We start from the raw sequence: 19,175 nt of genomic DNA on the forward strand, positions 1-19,175 counted from the left end.
TTCGCTCGGCTCATCGTCACCGAAAATCGCCTGGGTGTGAACACAAAAAACGTGGCGAAAAACGCTGGTGAATAACGCCTGGCGAATATTCGTCCCGGTGTGTACGGGCCTTAAGGGGAACGCAGGTGTGTCTTGCAGTTCCGTTGAAGCTCTTACAGCCACCTTGAGGAGCATCATGAAAATGTAGCATACGTATGTTGCGTATCACGCTAAGGCTAATGTAAGTTGCATATTTTAACGACGTACGATGATGTCGTACGGTGCCCTTACTCTGGACGCTAGTCGTTCGTAAGGTGCAAGTGCTCGGTCCTGTGATCCCAAGTTCTGTTCATGGACCACATGCACAGGGTTTCGGGGGCATTGAAAAAATAATCCAAATGACACAACTGCATCTCACCCACTTCACCCTTGCGTGTTGTATGTAAGTGTTTACTGCAACCTGTAACTCAAATAATCCACGTAGAAATAATAGTGCACGGACGTTTTCGCTCTAGGGCTCACAGAGTGGTCTACGACCTTGATAATTGTGTGCCCCACACACATTGTTTTGTCCACCACAGCGTGTGTCAACCCGTAAGGGCAATTTTGACTAAGGCATAAGGAATAAAAAACTGGACTATTCCTTTGCCTCCTTTGATTTTACAACCATATCCAACATCCTCTTTGTTGGTTTCATCCAGTTATTCTAAAGTGTTTCATTGGTTTCTATAAATGCAAACAAAAACAAAAAAACTTTTCTGATATATTTTCTGGCTCCAGTCCTGTAAGATTGTGGGGAAAAAAATCAGCGTGGTAGGATTGCTTTTCAGTCAAATGTCCTCTAAATCCTGATGATTAAAAAGACCCTTTTTGTTTTTCATGGCACTCAGTTCTTTGCTGCACAATAAGCGCTTTGGACCAAAGTAAATTGCTTTCAATTGTGAATAAAGGCACAGAGTTGAGGGACGCGCATTCTTAAGTCACGATGCTTTAGATAGCAATTACTGGCATCAGTTCTGCACTTTTTATCCATGTTTGATAGGACGGAAAAGAAAAAGTTACTCAAAAGCGTTAACAAGTGGGAAAGAATTTGTCCTCAGAAAAGTTCACTGAGGACCTTTTGCAACCCAAGAATCCCTGTTTGTTGTGTTTTATCGAAGGTTACAGGGGGGGAAAATTCCAACAATCAATTTTTGTCAAATCATTGAGTAAAAACAGTTTTCTTAATACTTTTTCTCAAGGGCAGCTCCCCTGGATTTTCACTCATTTCACCCGCTTCAACATGGACGTTTTCCACGATTGTTGCCCACTAGCAGCCCCTCTGGACACCTTTTTTCAGTTCATCAACTGTATTGAAGCAAAGAAATAACACCTTACTGGAGAAACGGTGAAAAACGTTTTCATTAAAACAACAAACAGCAGTTCTTGTCCAACTTACTGTTTTAATCAGCAGCTGTGGATCAATTTTCAATTATTACAAAATTTGCAAGCCTAAAAATTTTGTTAAAGACCCACTCCAGTCATCTTTTGAGGTATATTGAAAGCATTCCCAGAAGTCTTTTATGTATGATTATGCCGTTTGGATTCAAAATTAAAAATCTTGTCGCTTTCTGGGACAGAGGAGCAGCAGTTTATTAGAAATTCGCCTTAGTTGTGGGCGGAACCGCTAGTGTTTAGCAACCCCGTCACCCATATGTGAGAGCTCTCTGTTTGCATGCTTCCGCCAGCTTACAGAACAAAGACTCTGAGTTGTGGGCAGGATTGTCTGTGCAGAGGAAGCCCGCCCCCACTTTCCATCATCCATCTATTTACAAGCTCTCCCGCTAGCTTTCAGCACCTCCAACCTAGCATTAAGCGATGCAACAAAATGGCAACCAATATTGGAGCTATCCAGATGTACAGGTCTGAGTCAGATGCCAGCTCGGACAAAGAAAACAAAGACGTACATGGATCTAGTCGTCTACACATGGGTGCATCAGAATGGAGCAGAGCTGCATATTTTCTTCTGTTCCTGATTCACAACGATTTGCAAAACAAAACCCTCAGAAATGCAATTTTGAGCTTCATTTCTTACCTCCATCAGAAAACTACGAGTGATTCTTTAAGGACCAATACATTCAAAAGAATAAAATATTGTTGCATCATCTATACTGAGGTAAACAAGAAATGTCAACAGAAACAGGAAATATTCTCCAGTTTGCTAATTGTGTTTGGATAAATGAAGGAGATAGCATAACCCAAGCTGCTGAGGCTACATGATGTGAAGGCACAGAGGCCACGCTGATGTTTTGCGTCATCTTAAAACAGACATGACTGGAGTTGAACGCGGCTTGGGGGGGCTGGGTCAGCTCCAGATCTGGCGTTGAAACCGCGAAGTGACTGAATATCGATAACCCAGACTGAGCTCCGAGTCGAAGCAAAGGAGCAGTTTGACACAATGGAGCAGTGTTCAGCCAGGCCTCTAGCTCGGCTGAAAGGAGAAATTAGCGGATATTTTAGAAAACAAAAGGCGCAGCCTTGAGATGGTAACTGAGAGTGACAGCTTCTGATTAACATGAAGCACTCTCCTTGACCAGAAGGAACAATAAGTGTAGATTGCAAAAAAAAAAAAAGAGAAGGAAAATTCTGAATAAAAAGCATGAACTTTAAAAAAGAAAAAGGGGGAAATGATTTAAGGTAATGAATGTGCCTTCAAACTTTCTAGAATAAAAATCTGAGATGTTAATTTAACTTAATATGTGATTTATGTGTCGGACAATTTCTTAAGCAACCAAATTGTTCGCAAATGAAAGGTTTTGAGCAGAGGTTGAAAGATTTATTTAAATAAATCCAAAGAAAATCCTTATTAACCAAAAATTTGTTTTTAAAAGCAAGTGATTCAAATTTTAATTCATAGAGATTTTATTTTTCTCTGTAATAACAAAATACGACCTTCAGGATTTTTCGGACTATAACTCGCTAAGTCGCTCTTGAATACATGTCGCAGATGGTGAAAAATGCATATTAAAGAAGAAAAGAATCATATATAATCGCACTGGAGTATAAGTCGTACTTTGGGAGACAATGAAATACAGTAACAAGAACTGATATTTCATCTTGAAAGATTAATCATAATAAAAGCATAGATAATGATTATAGACTGCATGCTTCACTAACCTTATTTTGCTTCATGAACCATAGGAGGAATCTAGAATGTGCTAAAAGCGCAAAGAGTAAAGTTGAATGTCAAAGTGGTGCAAATCTTGCTCCAGGTTTTTTTTCTTTCACTGCTCTACTCTGAGATATAAAAGACTTGGTGTCGTATATATTCAGCCGGAGACAAACTGCAATTATTAGGGTGTATTTAGACGGAACACACTTGGTCGCTTTAAATGAACCGGAGTTCGTTTCCCCTGATAATCTGGAACAAATTTTCAGCCTGAATACATTAAAGCGAACCCTGGTCTGGGACCAGGAACCGCTCTCAGACCCATCGTTGGAGGTGGTTCGGTTCGTTTTCAATCGTACGGTTTGGTCTGAGATTTCTCAGCCTGAATAGAATCCGTCCTCGGAGAAGAGCAGCTGAACCAAAACGACCACTGTAACCCATGTAAACAGAGTTAGAACGAAGCAATGGATGAGCTGCGGACAACTAAAGCAACGATTGTCTTGTTATCAAACAGGAAAAGAAAAAAAGAGTCCAACTGTTTATTTGTTAGAATGTTTACTTTAACTTGCCGAAAACGCCTTACATGCTTTTCTGTGTCTCGTTACACGGCACGCACCCGGCACTGCTGTGATGTCATCCGAAAAGCTACCTAGTAGTTTCCTTAACGTAATTCTCTTAAACCTTGTGCTATCCTGTGGGGTCAAAATGACCCCACCCTTAAATTGATGTGTTATCCCTACCATGACAAAAGCGGATAAAGGTGAAGAGAATTTCATAATCCATGGACAGCAGTGAAGATCATAAATTGTTGAAAAAAAAAGGTTCAGCCCACTGTCTAGTGGGGTCGAGATGATCCCACTTCCAACGTTAAACTTTAGCACAAAGATAAAAACAATGCCATAACACCACAACAATGAGACACAGCAACTCATTGAAATGTGATTGGATGAATGGAGGTTCATTAAAACAACTATTAACGTGACACATATTGTTTCTCACAGTTTTCATGACAATCTATATGCCATAAACACTCATCAGCGTACCTTCATGCCCAACGTCAGCACCGCAGTTGCTAGCATCCTCTTAGTAAAAGCACATAGTCAGTCTCCTTGCCGGTAACCGCCTTATAGCACGCTTCCGCCGTAACAAAGTAACAAATAAAAAGTGTTGTTCCCGACGTTCCAAACTGGCAATTGACATAAAAAGTCCCTATAAGGAATATAAAGCGCAGCATGTCCGTCTTACTCTTGTTGTTTTGACCCGCCCCTGTAGTTCCTGGCCAATGGCTGAAGAGATGTTTACACATGTGATTTTGTTTACAAGCTTTGGTCAAAAACAGAATGGGTCACTTGATGCCATTCTGAATACAGACTAAATGCAAGGTTTGGGACTCGATCAGGAACAAATGAAGCTGATTCGATCCGGAACAAAAGATTTTTCCAGTCTGAATACACCCTTAAGTTCTCCTCCATGATCAAAACGGTTGGTACTTCCGTGAAATAAAAAGGATGGTACCTATATTTTTATATTTTACTACCAGATTTGAGTCCTGAATTGGTCAAAGGTGAACCAAGTTTAAATCTATAAATCCGAAATGCGGGTTTACATGTGTTACATAGACTTTTAGTTAAAAGTCGTCGCTTGAACGCACATTGCTAAGGGGGTGTGGACGTAGCTTTAGTCGCACCATTGGCCAAACTATGCAAAAAACCTATACTCTAATAAATACGGTATTTAAACGATTGTCTTCTTCTTGAAGGTTTGATCCAAAATTGCACTAAATACAAGTAAATTTCTATAATTAATTAAAAAATAAATGTTTTTGGGAAAAAATGCTCCAATCATTGATTAGGTCACATTTTACTACAGGTAATTTAATAACAATAATATTCAGTAACTTCTGAATGGTCCTACAATTATTTTTTGCGATTGTTTTTAGTAATTTTTTGCTTTATTTGAAAACTGGAATATTGAGTTACATATTTATAACCACAACAAGCAATAGTGGTTATAAATTAATCTCAAGTGGTTCTGGTGTTTCAGAACCTTCGGCACAGGTCTGTTGCTGTCAGACGGGCCCTTAGAGGTGCTTGTGGTTCATTCACAACAACGAGGAAACGATGATGTCACACACGTCAATTCAGACGCAAACCACACTTTGTTTTACTCATGTAATCTGAGATTATCCCCCCTATGGAGCGACAGCAAACTCCTCTTGTCATCTGCATTTTCATGACATATTTGGGAAAGTTGGAGTAAACAGAAAGAGAGGAGGGAGTATTTGACAAAAGGGGGAGGTGGTGGTGGTGGTGGTTGTAGGGGGTGGTGTGGTATGGTTTAAACTCCAGGATTAGCATAACTGTACCAGACCCAGACAGACACGGACTGAGTCCTGGTCCTTTTCGAGGGGGGGAGTGGGCAGTCACAGGGCAGCAGATGGGGCAGATTAAAGGCAACCCCCACCAACGCACCACCACGTCTTTAAACTCAACCTGAGGACTTTAGAAAAACTGGAGGAGTCAGCAAATATTTCTGTTTTTTTTTCTTTGTGGCTCAGCAAGAAGCTGCAGCTTCAGAGGGAAACCATGCGGAGGGTTCTACTGATAGCAGACCGAAAGCAACTGTGTGATGAAAACGACGTGCAAGAGAGAAGACACGTTGGGGTTTTCATAAATGTTCGTGCTGGTCCCAAAAGTCAGACTCGTCCAACCCGTCTGCTCACAGGCAGCCTTTAAATCAAAGTTTCAGACTGCCCTGTCTTCCTCCCATGGGCCTTGGCAGCAGGGAGAGGGAGAGCCAGATTAGATTGTTGTTTTTTAGCAGCAAAGTTGAGTGGAAGGGGTTGTCTGCGAGGGGGGTGGGATGGAAGGGTGCACCGAAGGCCAGTTGGGGGAGGAGGGAGAGATTAGCAAATAACTGGGCCATGGGTAAACACTCAGCAGTGCCCGCATCATCCAGCAAAAGAGGCTCAAAGCAGACTCCGGAGCCTTTCTGCGGCTCATCTGCCTCGCTCCACTGGACTTGCTGGGCTTGCTTGCAGGCTCTGACCCACAATGCAGCTCTGCAGTGAAAGCTCTTGGAGCGGGGCCTGCCTTGGCCAATCAGAGATTGGCTTCCGACCAAGAAAACACGGAAAACACTCAACCAAAGTGAACCAACTAAAAACTCGGCTGGAGGCGACCCCAATGTAAAGTGACACGAGGGTAGTTAGCGCGATTCTTGCGGGAAGATAAGCAAAGTTCAGGCTTGCCGGCTTAAAGCTCCACCGTGTAAAATGCCGTCTTCCTCATCTGTGTGTGTTTTTGAAGATTAGATTTAGAGATTGATCTCAGTCTTGGGTGACAATCAATCTTAATTTTGAAAACAAGGAATCTGGATCTGAGTCTGCTCATTAAGTTCAGCTACTGGACTAAAGGTCACGTCAGTCTTTTAGGGACAGAATCACAATCCACGAACTTGATATTGAGATGTAGGCCACACAACATACTTTCAATTTCGTCAGTTTGTACAAAAAATTTGCTAACTCAAGTCATTTCGACTCAGCTATAGATGCAAATAGAACAAAGGAAATCAACTTTATATCCAAACTATATGTATATCAAAAGTGCACCAAGACTCAAATGTGTGGACTACTAAAGCACAACTTAAGTTAAGTTTTCTGACATGAAAAAGAAAACTAGAAAAAAAGTTACCTTTTGAGTCACATTGCAGATGCATAATGTTTGCTATTTTTTTGAATGTTAAGCTAGGCTATATGGGGGCAAAATGTTACATTATTAATACTAATCAACTGAAACATGAAATTGTTTAGCTACAGAAAGGGATTTTTTCCATCCGTCACATCCTTTGAGCTAGAGTTGTTTTTAACTTTTCAAATATGGGCGTATGAACATCTGCTGGAGTAGCTCTGCTACTTAGGTTCAGGGTGAAAAATTGCTCCGATAGTTAAACCATAAACATCTCTGACTAGAGGGATAAGCTCTACTGTCACCAGAAACATTCTGTAAGGGGAAAATGAAGGCTAAAGTAGGATGGGAAAATTACCTGGAGTTTGCTCCGCCCACTTCAATGGCAGCTGAGTGGGCCAAAGTAAAAAGCTCTGTATGATTCACTAACCTGCCAATCAAAAAGATGCCCCTAAAAGTGCACACATTACAGCCCTAATAAATCTAAACAGCTAGTTTTAAGAAAATAAGATTCTTTAACAACAGAGCTTTGGCTCCAGTGTCTCTTTGAATTACCAGAACTCGTCGACCGTTTTCACAATTTAAGTACAGATTCTTAAAGTTGAGCAGCTTTGTGACGATATGCAACACTTTACATTAGTACATTAGTTTTTACACAATTATAACAAGCCAACCGCAGAGAGTTCCATCTTGAGAATCTTTGGGAATTACAATATTTGTGTGAACGGTCGAAGAGTCAGGGTAGTTCGAGACCGTGTGGTATTTTCTGTCGTCTGCAACAGCTTGGGTGTTAAAGGGTTTATATATATATATATATATATATGTGTATATATATATATATATATATATATATATATATATATACACACACAATTTTTTTATATTGTAAAATGGGACGTTGTAATACCGGAGTCAATGGAAAATTTCTGCAGATTGCCGTTAGTGTTTTTTGTTGGAACTGCAGCATTTGTTTGTTTTCTGGTTTACCTCATATTCAGGAACTGAAGATGGGGCTCGGTTACTGCCGATTTTAGGTGCTTTTTAGTTAAAACAAAGACTAGTAGTAGACAAAGCCCCGTTGTTCAGATATCTTAGGAGATTTGTGGGTTTAAGAAGCTGCCATCAGCATTCTATTACAAACTTTCTTGAGCACACTTGTTAGCCTTGTCGGCACAATGACTCTTATGTATTGTACGTCCGTCAGTGTGTTGCTTACATAAAACTTCACACGTTTTGAAGTCGAATTTAGTAAGGAGATGGTGGTTACGTACCGTTTAAATAGCCAACAGTACATTTCCGTGTCGTGTTTTAAACTAATTCTGCCATATGAAGGACTATTTAGTGTATCTGTGCTGCATAGTCCACATGCCTTCTACCGTCAGGGTGTTGTCACTGGCTTTACACTTCCTTCTGTTGTGCTCCTTCCATTGTTCCTTTGTTTTTTTGTCTCCATACTCTGTTTCCTCCTGCACTACTCGTGTCCTGTCATAACACTTGGTTCCCTGTGGGCCTGCTTTGAGGACCGAGAATGCAGCATATTTTACGATGGATAAGATCAGTTCTTTTTTTTTTTGTGTTGTTTTACCCTGTTCCTTCAGTACTTCGTGACTGCTGTCATATAATGACTTTAACGTGGGGAAATGAGCTTTGGTCAGCCCTTCCTACAGCTCAGAACTGCTGCTGTCCTAGCGCAGACGCAATCATTGACATCACCTCCATCACTTCGGGTGATTGCAAACCTTTAAATAACGCAGTACCAGATTCTGAAACTGGTCATCCTAGTAGGTTCTTCTGCTGTGCCTTAATGCTTGCAAGTTGTGTTTTACAGAACAAGGGTCTGTTTACTTGCAGATGAACCTTAGTGTGGTTCATTTCAATTTCAAAGCTTCAGATTCTTCAAAAAGCCTATTCAAATATAGAAAGAAATCTGAAATAGTTTGAAAATGTCTGCTGGGTAATTGTGAAGCTGTTATTTTTTATATTAAGAAAGGCTACTAGCGGAACTAGCTAGTTATTTTTTCTAACCTGTTGTGACCAGACCTCATGTTCTGCAATTATTAGAACTGCTAATTTCTTCAGACAGTTACGTGTCCTTTTTATTTAAAAAAAAAAAAAATTGCAATAGGTCAACATCCAATCAGGATGCATTATAAAAAAAACAGAAAGAAGAACTGCAATATATGGCGAGGGAACACTGTTAATAAATTACGTTGAATCTTGTCTACTTTAAAAAAAAAAAAAAATCCATTATTTCTTTTCCTCTTCTATAATCACGTATAAGCCACAAGAAGTACCCGTCCTAATTATTGTTTTCCTATTTCCGTATTGTTCAAAATGGCCTCTGACTCCCCCATGGCTCAGTTCATTACCTCCTAGCTAAAATAAATGCGGAGACATGACTAAATAATTGTGGGATCTCACAGTTAAAACAGACCAATAAATCATCATACATTCATGTATTGTTTTACATTATAACTAGGCGTTGGTTTCTTAAAGTTCAGAAATATCAATCACCAGCCCTACAATATCAGTCATCTGTGAAGAAGATGAATGTGGGCTGGGTAAACAGAACAATAGAGGACACATTTCATTTTCTGCTCTCTTTTTGGCCAAAGAAACAAAAAACAAATCCTCACTACGAAACACCATTCGGCTGCAACCCTTTTAATCGTCTCATTACATTTATCTTACACTTGGCGGAGTCGGCCCACGCTGTGGAGAGATTAGTAGTCACAAAGGACATGCCAGAGCGCCGTTTATTATTTATTCATTTTTTTTCATTTACATTACGTAAGTTTAGAGAGGTGTTTATGCAAACAAGTCTATTCATGTTGCTGTCAGAAATGGTGCCACCAATTCTTAAAAGCCAAACTAGTGCACAACTAGGTGTAGGTACTTTTTTAAACTAGCAGGGCGCTCCAACGACTGATTTAATTTTTTTTATTAGGGCTCTTGAGCTTTTCAAATTTGCCAATACAAAATAGGTAGAAATATCCTGATACCAGGATGGTGTTTAGGGTTTATTTGTTTGTTTGTTAAGCTCCTTTATCATCTGAGCTTTAGCTCCAGTGTTGACGTTTTTTCGACTACCATAATTCTTCAACTGTTTACGCAATTAACCAAATTCCACTAGAAGCAGAGAAACGCAGCTTTGCGCCGATAGGCAACACTTTACGTTAGTGAAGTATCTACTAAATCAACCTAAATCAGCTGATTCTGTCGCAGCTTTGAGAAGCGGCTAATTTATGTTGATTACGTTCATAGTTAAAGAGTTGCGGTAGAGTTTGTGTTATTAAGGTGTTGCCAGTGTTAACGGGTTTACTGCCCCCCAGTGACAATTTGTTGAATTAAAATGAAAGTTATTCCTTAATGTAAACAGTTTTTTCCTTGAGAAAAAGCTTCAAAATGAACAAAGATCCTGAAGTTCAGCCTCAAAAGTCTGTCGTTCATCTGTAAAGATTTAATAAAGTTATGTAAAGCTAAAATAGAAAAGGATTTTGCCTTTTGGTTGGGTTAAAAACTTGAAAGTTTAACTAGCATGTAGATACTGGCACGGATGTCTTTAAAACAGTGCATGAAGCTTTCAGTGGTCATTTTAACCTAGGGCTTGTTAATGCACTCAGCCACAGAATTATCTGCCTCCGCCTGGAGCGAGACGACGGAACCATCAGCTCATTGTAATTTCGTTTGGCTCATCAGCGCTGAATCCTCGCTTTTACTCCGCTCTAACTTTGAACTGCTTTCATTCTGCATTAGCGCAGCTTCATTCTGCAGGCAGAGTCACGCTCCCAGAACAGTAGGCGAGCCCTGGGTGCAGGCCCCGGGGTCCAGCTGGGGTCCACAGTAGGCCAGGGTTGAGAGTTTTATCTGGATGAGGACAGAGGAGGAGAAGCTGGCGTCATGCCCGGCGCAGCTACCACTCCATCGCCTCCACCTCGGCCCACACAGCTCGACCTTGGGCAAGCGTCGGCCGCCCTCCACCCTGCAAAAGCAGCGCTGCGCTCCGCCTCCTCAGAGAAGGAAAGGGAGGAGCTAGACCTCAGGAAAACAGAGTGGCACATCGTGTTTCTCTTATCAGAAATGACCCACGTCTGTGTACACAGTGACATTCAGAAGATTCCTTCCTGGCACGACCCTGCGTTTCCCGGATCTTCACATCAGATCAACAACTCTGGGCTCTGGTTCCAGTTTTTACTGACAGCATCACGCAAAGCTTTGCAGTGTTGTCAATCATTTGAATGTGTAAGGAAATGGAGCCTTTCTGTTCTCTCTGCGAGCATTTCGTCCTTCAGGCTCCAGTCTAAATTGGTTTTTCTATTGATCCTGTGGTTGGTGAGCTGCAGCAGCGTTTGCAGATGGACCGTTGTTTTTTTATCTGCACATTCTTCCTGGGGTTGGCTCAGCGGCACTGCGTCTGTGCCGTGCCAGAGTACAGCGGATGAGTGTATTTGTATCCGCCTTTTTATTATTAATGGCTCTGTTTTTAGCAGCAGAGCGCATTCACAGATACAAACAAAATGCATGTAAGTGACAAAAACCCAACTGGTGTAAAATAACAATTTCATCTACACATCTTTTTGTTTGTGTAACGGCAGTTTTTTTTTTTTTTTTTTTACCCAATTTCCCTCATATCGGCATATCCACCTCTCAGTCTGACATCACTGCTGACAACAAAATCTAGATTTTTCTAACGAAAGTGCCTTAAATATGGTAAAATGTTGATATTTTGCACTGAATTTTTAAGAGAAACTACCCTTTGTACCAGGAAATTGGACAAATGAAGCAGCAAACAACCTGTTGCGCAACACATCCTGTACCACGTCAATTAAAATTCCGCTCTGAAAGTCATTGGAAAGAAAACCTCTAGTTGTTTTCTCCTCCAGTTTAGTTGTTTTTTTTGTTGTTTGTTTTGGTCCCTCACTAAAACATCTTACAATGTTCCTTGGCAATTTTTTTTGGTTTTCACCACCTGGTTATTCGTTTGTACAGTCAAGTCCCAGAAATCTGATCATTCGCCTTTTGCAAGGATTTACTAGAAAAAAACAGCTGGGATAAGACTCTAAAATGATTAATAATTGTGTTTACTTTCGATGCCTAACCACCAACTTTTGGTGAAATCCAACCCAAATTTCTCAAAATTGAATGTTCAACTCTCCTTGTCTTCACAGCGGCGCAAGGCGAGGAGAGGGAGTGTGCCTTCACAGACCAACAGCAGCAGGGGGAGGTGAAGCGCGTGGCCGAAGGCGAAGGCCGGGTGTCCCCAGAGAACACCACCATCCGATGTGCCAAGGGCAGCCACTGCTTCGGGTTGTGGGAGAAGAGTCCTCCCGGCGAAGTGCGGCTGGTCAAACAAGGTATTCTAGTCCTAAAAGTCTGGATTGTGTTCAGATAAAAACACATTTTAGTTCAGAACATTCAGTTGTTTGATGTACATTTGAGAATACCGGCACAAGTTGTATTAGATGTATGCATAATGTGGTCATCTACTGCTAAAACTACTACTACCTTTAGTAACTACCAGCCACTTGGCCCCTATAGGCATTTTGGGTATTGCAGTCATACTACAAATGTCTATGAATTTTTTGTTGTGCCTAATGTAGCCTATAATTTGTTGCGCCGTATGCCGCGGTCACATCAAGCGCGTTCAAGCTTACGTCTACAGCATATAGTGTCCATACTGGACTGTCGGTACTCAATGTCTGTTTTCTTTTTTAATTGTAAAGCGATTCGAGCTGCACAATGTCTGAGAAGCGCTTTTTATGAATAAGATTTGATTTGATTTGATTTGATTTGGTGTCATATGTCAAAGCAGTGCAAATCTCGTGAATCTTGCTCTGGACTTTTTGTTTCACAGCTCTATTCCGATAAATGAAAGGCTCTGTGTGTCAGGATTCCACAAACCGCTAAGATTAATTAGACTGCATGTGAAAAAGCCTCCAATGAGATGAACTTTATTCTTATATATCTATATATCATGCCTATAGCACTAAATTGTTTATAGTATTTCCTTACTTTATGGTGCTTTACTGGTGATTTTATTTTATTTTACTAGTCTATGTTACACTGTCTTTTATGTATGCATGTGGTTTTTATACTTGGACCTGAGTTTGTACATAAATAAATATCTAAACTAAAGGGAGGTGGGGGAAAAACGTATTCAGCTGCCATTTCTACAGAAAAAGTTCGTGATTTTTGTTAAAGTTGCTTAAAAACTCAAAACAAGAATTTTCCCTGCACAAAGCTCTTTTTTAAAATCTAAATCAAAACTCTTGTGTTTTTTTAAATAGTTTATTTAACTTAATCCTATTTTATTTTATGAATAAAGTTTTCAAGCTATATTTAGATAGTGTTGCTCTGTGCATTGGTCAAAATACAATAGACTCCCTTTATCTATTCATCTCAGTAAAAAATAAGTTTCCAGACAAAAAAAAAAGTGATATGCATTGCATCATGGGAGCAGGAAGGAACTAAGCTTTTCCTCTGTTCCCCCCCCCCCCAGGCTGCTGGAGTCATCTGGCCGAACACAACGGTTGCCGCGAGGACCGCTGCGTGGTCACCCACCTGCCACCTCTCATCCAGAATGGGACATACCACTTCTGTTGCTGTGGCAGCGACATGTGCAATGTAAATTTCACAGAGGACTTCCCGACGCCCAGTCCGACCACGGCGCAGCCCATCTGTAAGCAGCCCCACACTTTTGTCTTGTTGTGTGGCGCCTTCGTTCTGTTTTAGGCTTGGTTCCCAATAAAACTGCGATGGAAGCTAGATTTGACCCTTTAAAAACATTAAATTGAATGTTTATGTCACTTCTGCTATGTTTATTTAACTTTGAGGATAAACAATAAGGATAAGTGAACGAAAGAAATAATTTACGGATTGTACGGGTTGGATTATCTTCCCTACTTGTGACGCAACAGCCAACAGGAAGCGGTTTGCGTTGCTGCCTGTCTGTTGTGGTTTTGGAGAGTCGAGGAGTGTGTAACAGGAGTGTTGTTAATTGTTTGTCACGTTTTGAGTGATGAATGAAAGCAGCATGTGTGGCGGGAAGGGTGGGGGTGAGGGTTGGTAGCAAACGCCGGCTCGTCTCGCTTCTCCTGCCGACATGCAAACAAACACACACTCTCCGGCACGCACATTGTCTTTCTGCATTCCAGGGATTTCGCGGCGTCTGCTCTCCGCCTGTCTGCAGGCACGCAGGCGACCGTCTCTCTGTGCAGACAGACGACGGCGGAGTGAAAAAGAAAGGAATTCGCCTTTGATCAGAGCTTGTAAAACTCCCAGTGCATATTGTCCCGGAATATTGGATTTCTTTTCTGAGTCCGACGTGCCCGGGCAGAAACTGGTGTGCGTGATGTGAAGCGGCTGGTGGGAAATGGAGTCATTTGCCAAATGGCTGCCAAATGACTGTTTTGACTGACTGTAAGGCCGGTCTCGTGCAGGCATTGAGCAATGACAGAATCCAAAATAATCTAAACACGAGTACAAGGAGTCAAAGGGCTAGCAGGGATTCTTACAAAGCAAAGAAGGTTGTCGACTGCTGATGAATCTCAAATCTATCGTCTGTATGTCTATGTCCTTTAGGACTACTGTCGTCTTGTTGGCTCTGCTTTCATTGGGTGTTCCAAAAATTAGAAGTTTCAAGTTCCAGGGGAGTTTAAAGATCACTTTTATTCGTGAACCAACAATCATTACTTAAGAACAGAAGATAGGGTCATGTGACTGATTCTGGTTTCTGTGGAGCCGCTGTAGACGCATTTGGGATATTTGGTCGCCGCTATCCTGATAGCATTCAAAGCCACTGGAGTGTCCTAAAGTGGGAGAAAATCTGAGGGTCGTTGAAGCATGCTCAGACAAGATCGTAGATGTTAAGCCTGAAGACAGAGCTTCATTTTCTGCATAACTTCAAAGTCAAACATCCAAACAAATATAGACAAAATAAGTACAGTTAACGTTGGGCTTTAAGAAAAACGAGATTTTTATTGTTAAGTTTAACCATTTGACATAAATGTGCGCACACTCGTTTGTGCAATAACCCCATAGTGGTTGTTTAATGAACTGGCTCCAGTAAATAACACGTTTTTCAACCTTCCACAACTCTATGATCGCTTACGTGAATCAGCTGATTCTGATGTGGAGAAAAGCGCCTTTTCCATATCAGCTTTGCACCCGTTATACAACACTTCACGTTTTTGGCACCAGTATACATCACATTTTACTAGCATAGTTTTGCTCAACAGCCAAATCTGTTTTTCCGCAACAGAATCAGATGATTTACGTTAATTGTGTAAGCACGTAAGCAAGTGTTACATTTTTGTGTTGACTTGACATTACCAACGGTGACTTCAAAACCAGTTAAGTCCTAGCTAGCAAGGACTGACTCAATTGGTTTTCACATCACCAATCAAGTTGCGTCATTGTTAGCTACGACTCCACTGGTTTTCAAGACAACGTTCAAGTCCGGGCTGACGAGGACTGACTGTACCTGGTTTTTGCGAACTAATTTTTGTTTCAAGTTCCATCTGATTTTAAATTCACACTTTGAACTATCTAATAAAACATTTAAACATGTTTTAATCTTTGAAACAAGCAGAAGTGAAAACATTTGATTAGAAAGATGTGCTGAATGACATGTAACCGAATAGAAGATATTAGCATTAAAAGTCTAAACCTGGGACGTTTTCCCCTTTGGTGGAGCTTAAACAAGAGGCACGAGTGTGTGCAGCTCGCATTAACCAGCAGAGAGGAGCGCTTCTTTCACTCACTGGCTTAACCGACGGGGGTGGAGACATTAATTCTCATCGGAACACCAAAAAAAAAAAGGTTTTTACAGCTTTTCATGGTGCCGATATTTCCTAAAATTCTTCCCATACCCATGTCGTTGCCGTAGTAACATGAGATTTGTCAAGTGGTTTTGTGTGGTTCCTTATGAACAAGTCAGATTTTTGTGAGGCAACTAGCACTTTTATCATACAAGTTTGGACTGACAATTGGATTAAACAAAGGAAACTGGTCTATCGGTGTAACATTAATGCAGTCTGAAAAAGTTCAAGTGATTTCACGTTTTTAAGAGGTTGTCCCTCTGATGGGTCACAACACCAAGAGATAGGCCATAGGGTTGTGCCGATGGACGATATCATCGTCCATCGTGATGGGTGACTGACATCCCGATGGAGAGACCACCATCGTGATGCCACGCCCCCGCCACGTTGCGCGTCGACACCATAAGCCGCGGTTACATGTACAAAATATCTTGATGGGATCAATGGTCGGATTGGAATCCAACCGTGTAGATGGGCCCAGAAAAATGTTTTCAGAATATAAAAACGTTCACTAAGGTCACAATTTCGGTCGGAATAAATCATTCGCACATGCGCAGTATTCGCACATGCGCAGTTTGAAAACCGGAAGGGGATACAACTTCCGCCGAGCGGCTTTTTTTTCCAAACTTTATTGGATGTAACAATTCAATACAAAACGATAACAGCACCGAGCGGCTATATATATTGACATGTCAGCTCGGTAAAATACGAGACGATCTTCTAAAGGCCTGTTCACACCGGGACGAATTTCGCCGGCGATTTTCGCCGACGTTTAACGCCTCGTGACTAAACAAAGGGCACCAACGAGAGTGTGCACACCGACGCGAAAAAACGCCAGGCGTTAAAGCGTCAAAAAAAAAAAAAAAACGCCTCGACCAATGAGAATGGCGCTTTTGCTCACGTGTCTGGAGCTTCTGAAGTTACAGTAAAACACAACTTGGGGGCGCTCAAACACAAAACTGCCTTGCTGAGCACACATACCAGCGAAGAAGATAGACGCCAAGTAGCGTCTACACAACCGCGAAGCAATAATGACGGACATTCTAAAATATCCCCGAACCAAGCACCAGTTGGAGCTACTGGTGCTTGAAATATTCATGTTTTCTTTGTTTGATTCTGACAAGCGTGTAAATACTTGCTCTCTTCTTCTGAGTGAAAAGCGACTTTCAGAAGCGTAAAGTTGCGCAGCGCCACCTTGTGTACAGGAGTATTTCTGTTTTACATTAAGCGCCATCTAATGTCAGGGAATGAAATTGCATGTTCACTCCACTCATCGTCAGCGAAAATCGCCTGGGTGTGAACACAAAAAACGTGGCGAAAAACGCTGGCGAATAACGCCTGGCGAATATTCGTCCCGGTGTGTACGGGCCTTAAACGTGCTTTTAATAATGTTACGGTTATTATCAAACACCTGTTCGCTCATCATTTGAATTTTAATCCGTGTGGTCAGTGCTTTTTCTGAACGGAGCCAGGATTAGCAGTATGCTAACACGGGCTAACAACATTAGCTTTGGGTGGCGCTGCACGTAAACGTGTAAGAATAACATCAGCCTTTATTTAGTCGGGACACGACTGGAAACACAAATCCACGTGATTGTTTGAATGTTTTCTAAGGACTGAGCGACATTTCTGCTTTGATGCTCAAACCGCTGTGTGTGCTGACGATCCGAGCTGTGCTCAGACACACACGTTTAGACCCGGTTCTGAGTTCGGTTGCTTGTACCCCTAGAGCTGCAGGACGGATCGCAGTCTTAAATCTCCCACACATACCGCTCATGTACCCCCCCCCCCCTTCCCATCAAACACAAAGCTTTAATTCCGCGCTCCGCCGGTCCACTTCACTAATTAAGTGCGGGAGCGACTACACTTCTCTTCTATTTTGCTTGTTACTTTTTCTGTTAAAGTCACTTCCCTCAGTTTATACTGGATCATCGCGGATTAGTCATTAGTTGGGAAATAAAATGAAAAAAGCAAAAAAACGAATAGCAGTTATATAAGAACGAAAAATGTAAAAATACAACCCCCCCCCCCCCCCCCCCACGATGTCATCGTCCATCACGATGGTTGTGGGTGGAGACATTAATTCTCATCGGAACACCAAAAAAAAAAAGGTTTTTACAGCTTTTCATGGTGCCGATATTTCCTAAAATTCTTCCCATACCCATGTCGTTGCCGTAGTAACATGAGATTTGTCAAGTGGTTTTGTGTGGTTCCTTATGAACAAGTCAGATTTTTGTGAGGCAACTAGCACTTTTATCATACAAGTTTGGACTGACAATTGGATTAAACAAAGGAAACTGGTCTATCGGTGTAACATTAATGCAGTCTGAAAAAGTTCAAGTGATTTCACGTTTTTAAGAGGTTGTCCCTCTGATGGGTCACAACACCAAGAGATAGGCCATAGGGTTGTGCCGATGGACGATATCATCGTCCATCGTGATGGGTGACTGACATCCCGATGGAGAGACCACCATCGTGATGCCACGCCCCCGCCACGTTGCGCGTCGACACCATAAGCCGCGGTTACATGTACAAAATATCTTGATGGGATCAATGGTCGGATTGGAATCCAACCGTGTAGATGGGCCCAGAAAAATGTTTTCAGAATATAAAAACGTTCACTAAGGTCACAATTTCGGTCGGAATAAATCATTCGCACATGCGCAGTATTCGCACATGCGCAGTTTGAAAACCGGAAGGGGATACAACTTCCGCCGAGCGGCTTTTTTTTCCAAACTTTATTGGATGTAACAATTCAATACAAAACGATAACAGCACCGAGCGGCTATATATATTGACATGTCAGCTCGGTAAAATACGAGACGATCTTCTAAAGGCCTGTTCACACCGGGACGAATTTCGCCGGCGATTTTCGCCGACGTTTAACGCCTCGTGACTAAACAAAGGGCACCAACGAGAGTGTGCACACCGACGCGAAAAAACGCCAGGCGTTAAAGCGTCAAAAAAAAAAAAAAACGCCTCGACCAATGAGAATGGCGCTTTTGCTCACGTGTCTGGAGCTTCTGAAGTTACAGTAAAACACAACTTGGGGGCGCTCAAACACAAAACTGCCTTGCTGAGCACACATACCAGCGAAGAAGATAGACGCCAAGTAGCGTCTACACAACCGCGAAGCAATAATGACGGACATTCTAAAATATCCCCGAACCAAGCACCAGTTGGAGCTACTGGTGCTTGAAATATTCATGTTTTCTTTGTTTGATTCTGACAAGCGTGTAAATACTTGCTCTCTTCTTCTGAGTGAAAAGCGACTTTCAGAAGCGTAAAGTTGCGCAGCGCCACCTTGTGTACAGGAGTATTTCTGTTTTACATTAAGCGCCATCTAATGTCAGGGAATGAAATTGCATGTTCACTCCACTCATCGTCAGCGAAAATCGCCTGGGTGTGAACACAAAAAACGTGGCGAAAAACGCTGGCGAATAACGCCTGGCGAATATTCGTCCCGGTGTGTACGGGCCTTAAACGTGCTTTTAATAATGTTACGGTTATTATCAAACACCTGTTCGCTCATCATTTGAATTT

General features: G+C 41.7%; 1 protein-coding gene across 2 annotated transcripts in view; it reads left to right on the plus strand.

Moving 5' to 3' along the window:
* The window catches only part of bmpr2 (bone morphogenetic protein receptor type 2), a 39,064-nt gene that overhangs the window by 5,988 nt on the left and 13,901 nt on the right, over positions 1-19,175 (plus strand). For both annotated transcript variants that reach the window (XM_023965188.1, XM_023965187.1), the window contains exons 2-3: positions 11,982-12,167; positions 13,313-13,492. In XM_023965188.1, the coding sequence (XP_023820956.1) occupies positions 11,982-12,167; positions 13,313-13,492 (366 nt within the window). The remainder of the gene's footprint in view (positions 1-11,981; positions 12,168-13,312; positions 13,493-19,175) is intronic.

This window comes from Oryzias latipes, chromosome 2, assembly GCF_002234675.1.
Source record: "Oryzias latipes chromosome 2, ASM223467v1".
In the NCBI taxonomy this organism is placed as follows: domain Eukaryota; kingdom Metazoa; phylum Chordata; class Actinopteri; order Beloniformes; family Adrianichthyidae; genus Oryzias; species Oryzias latipes.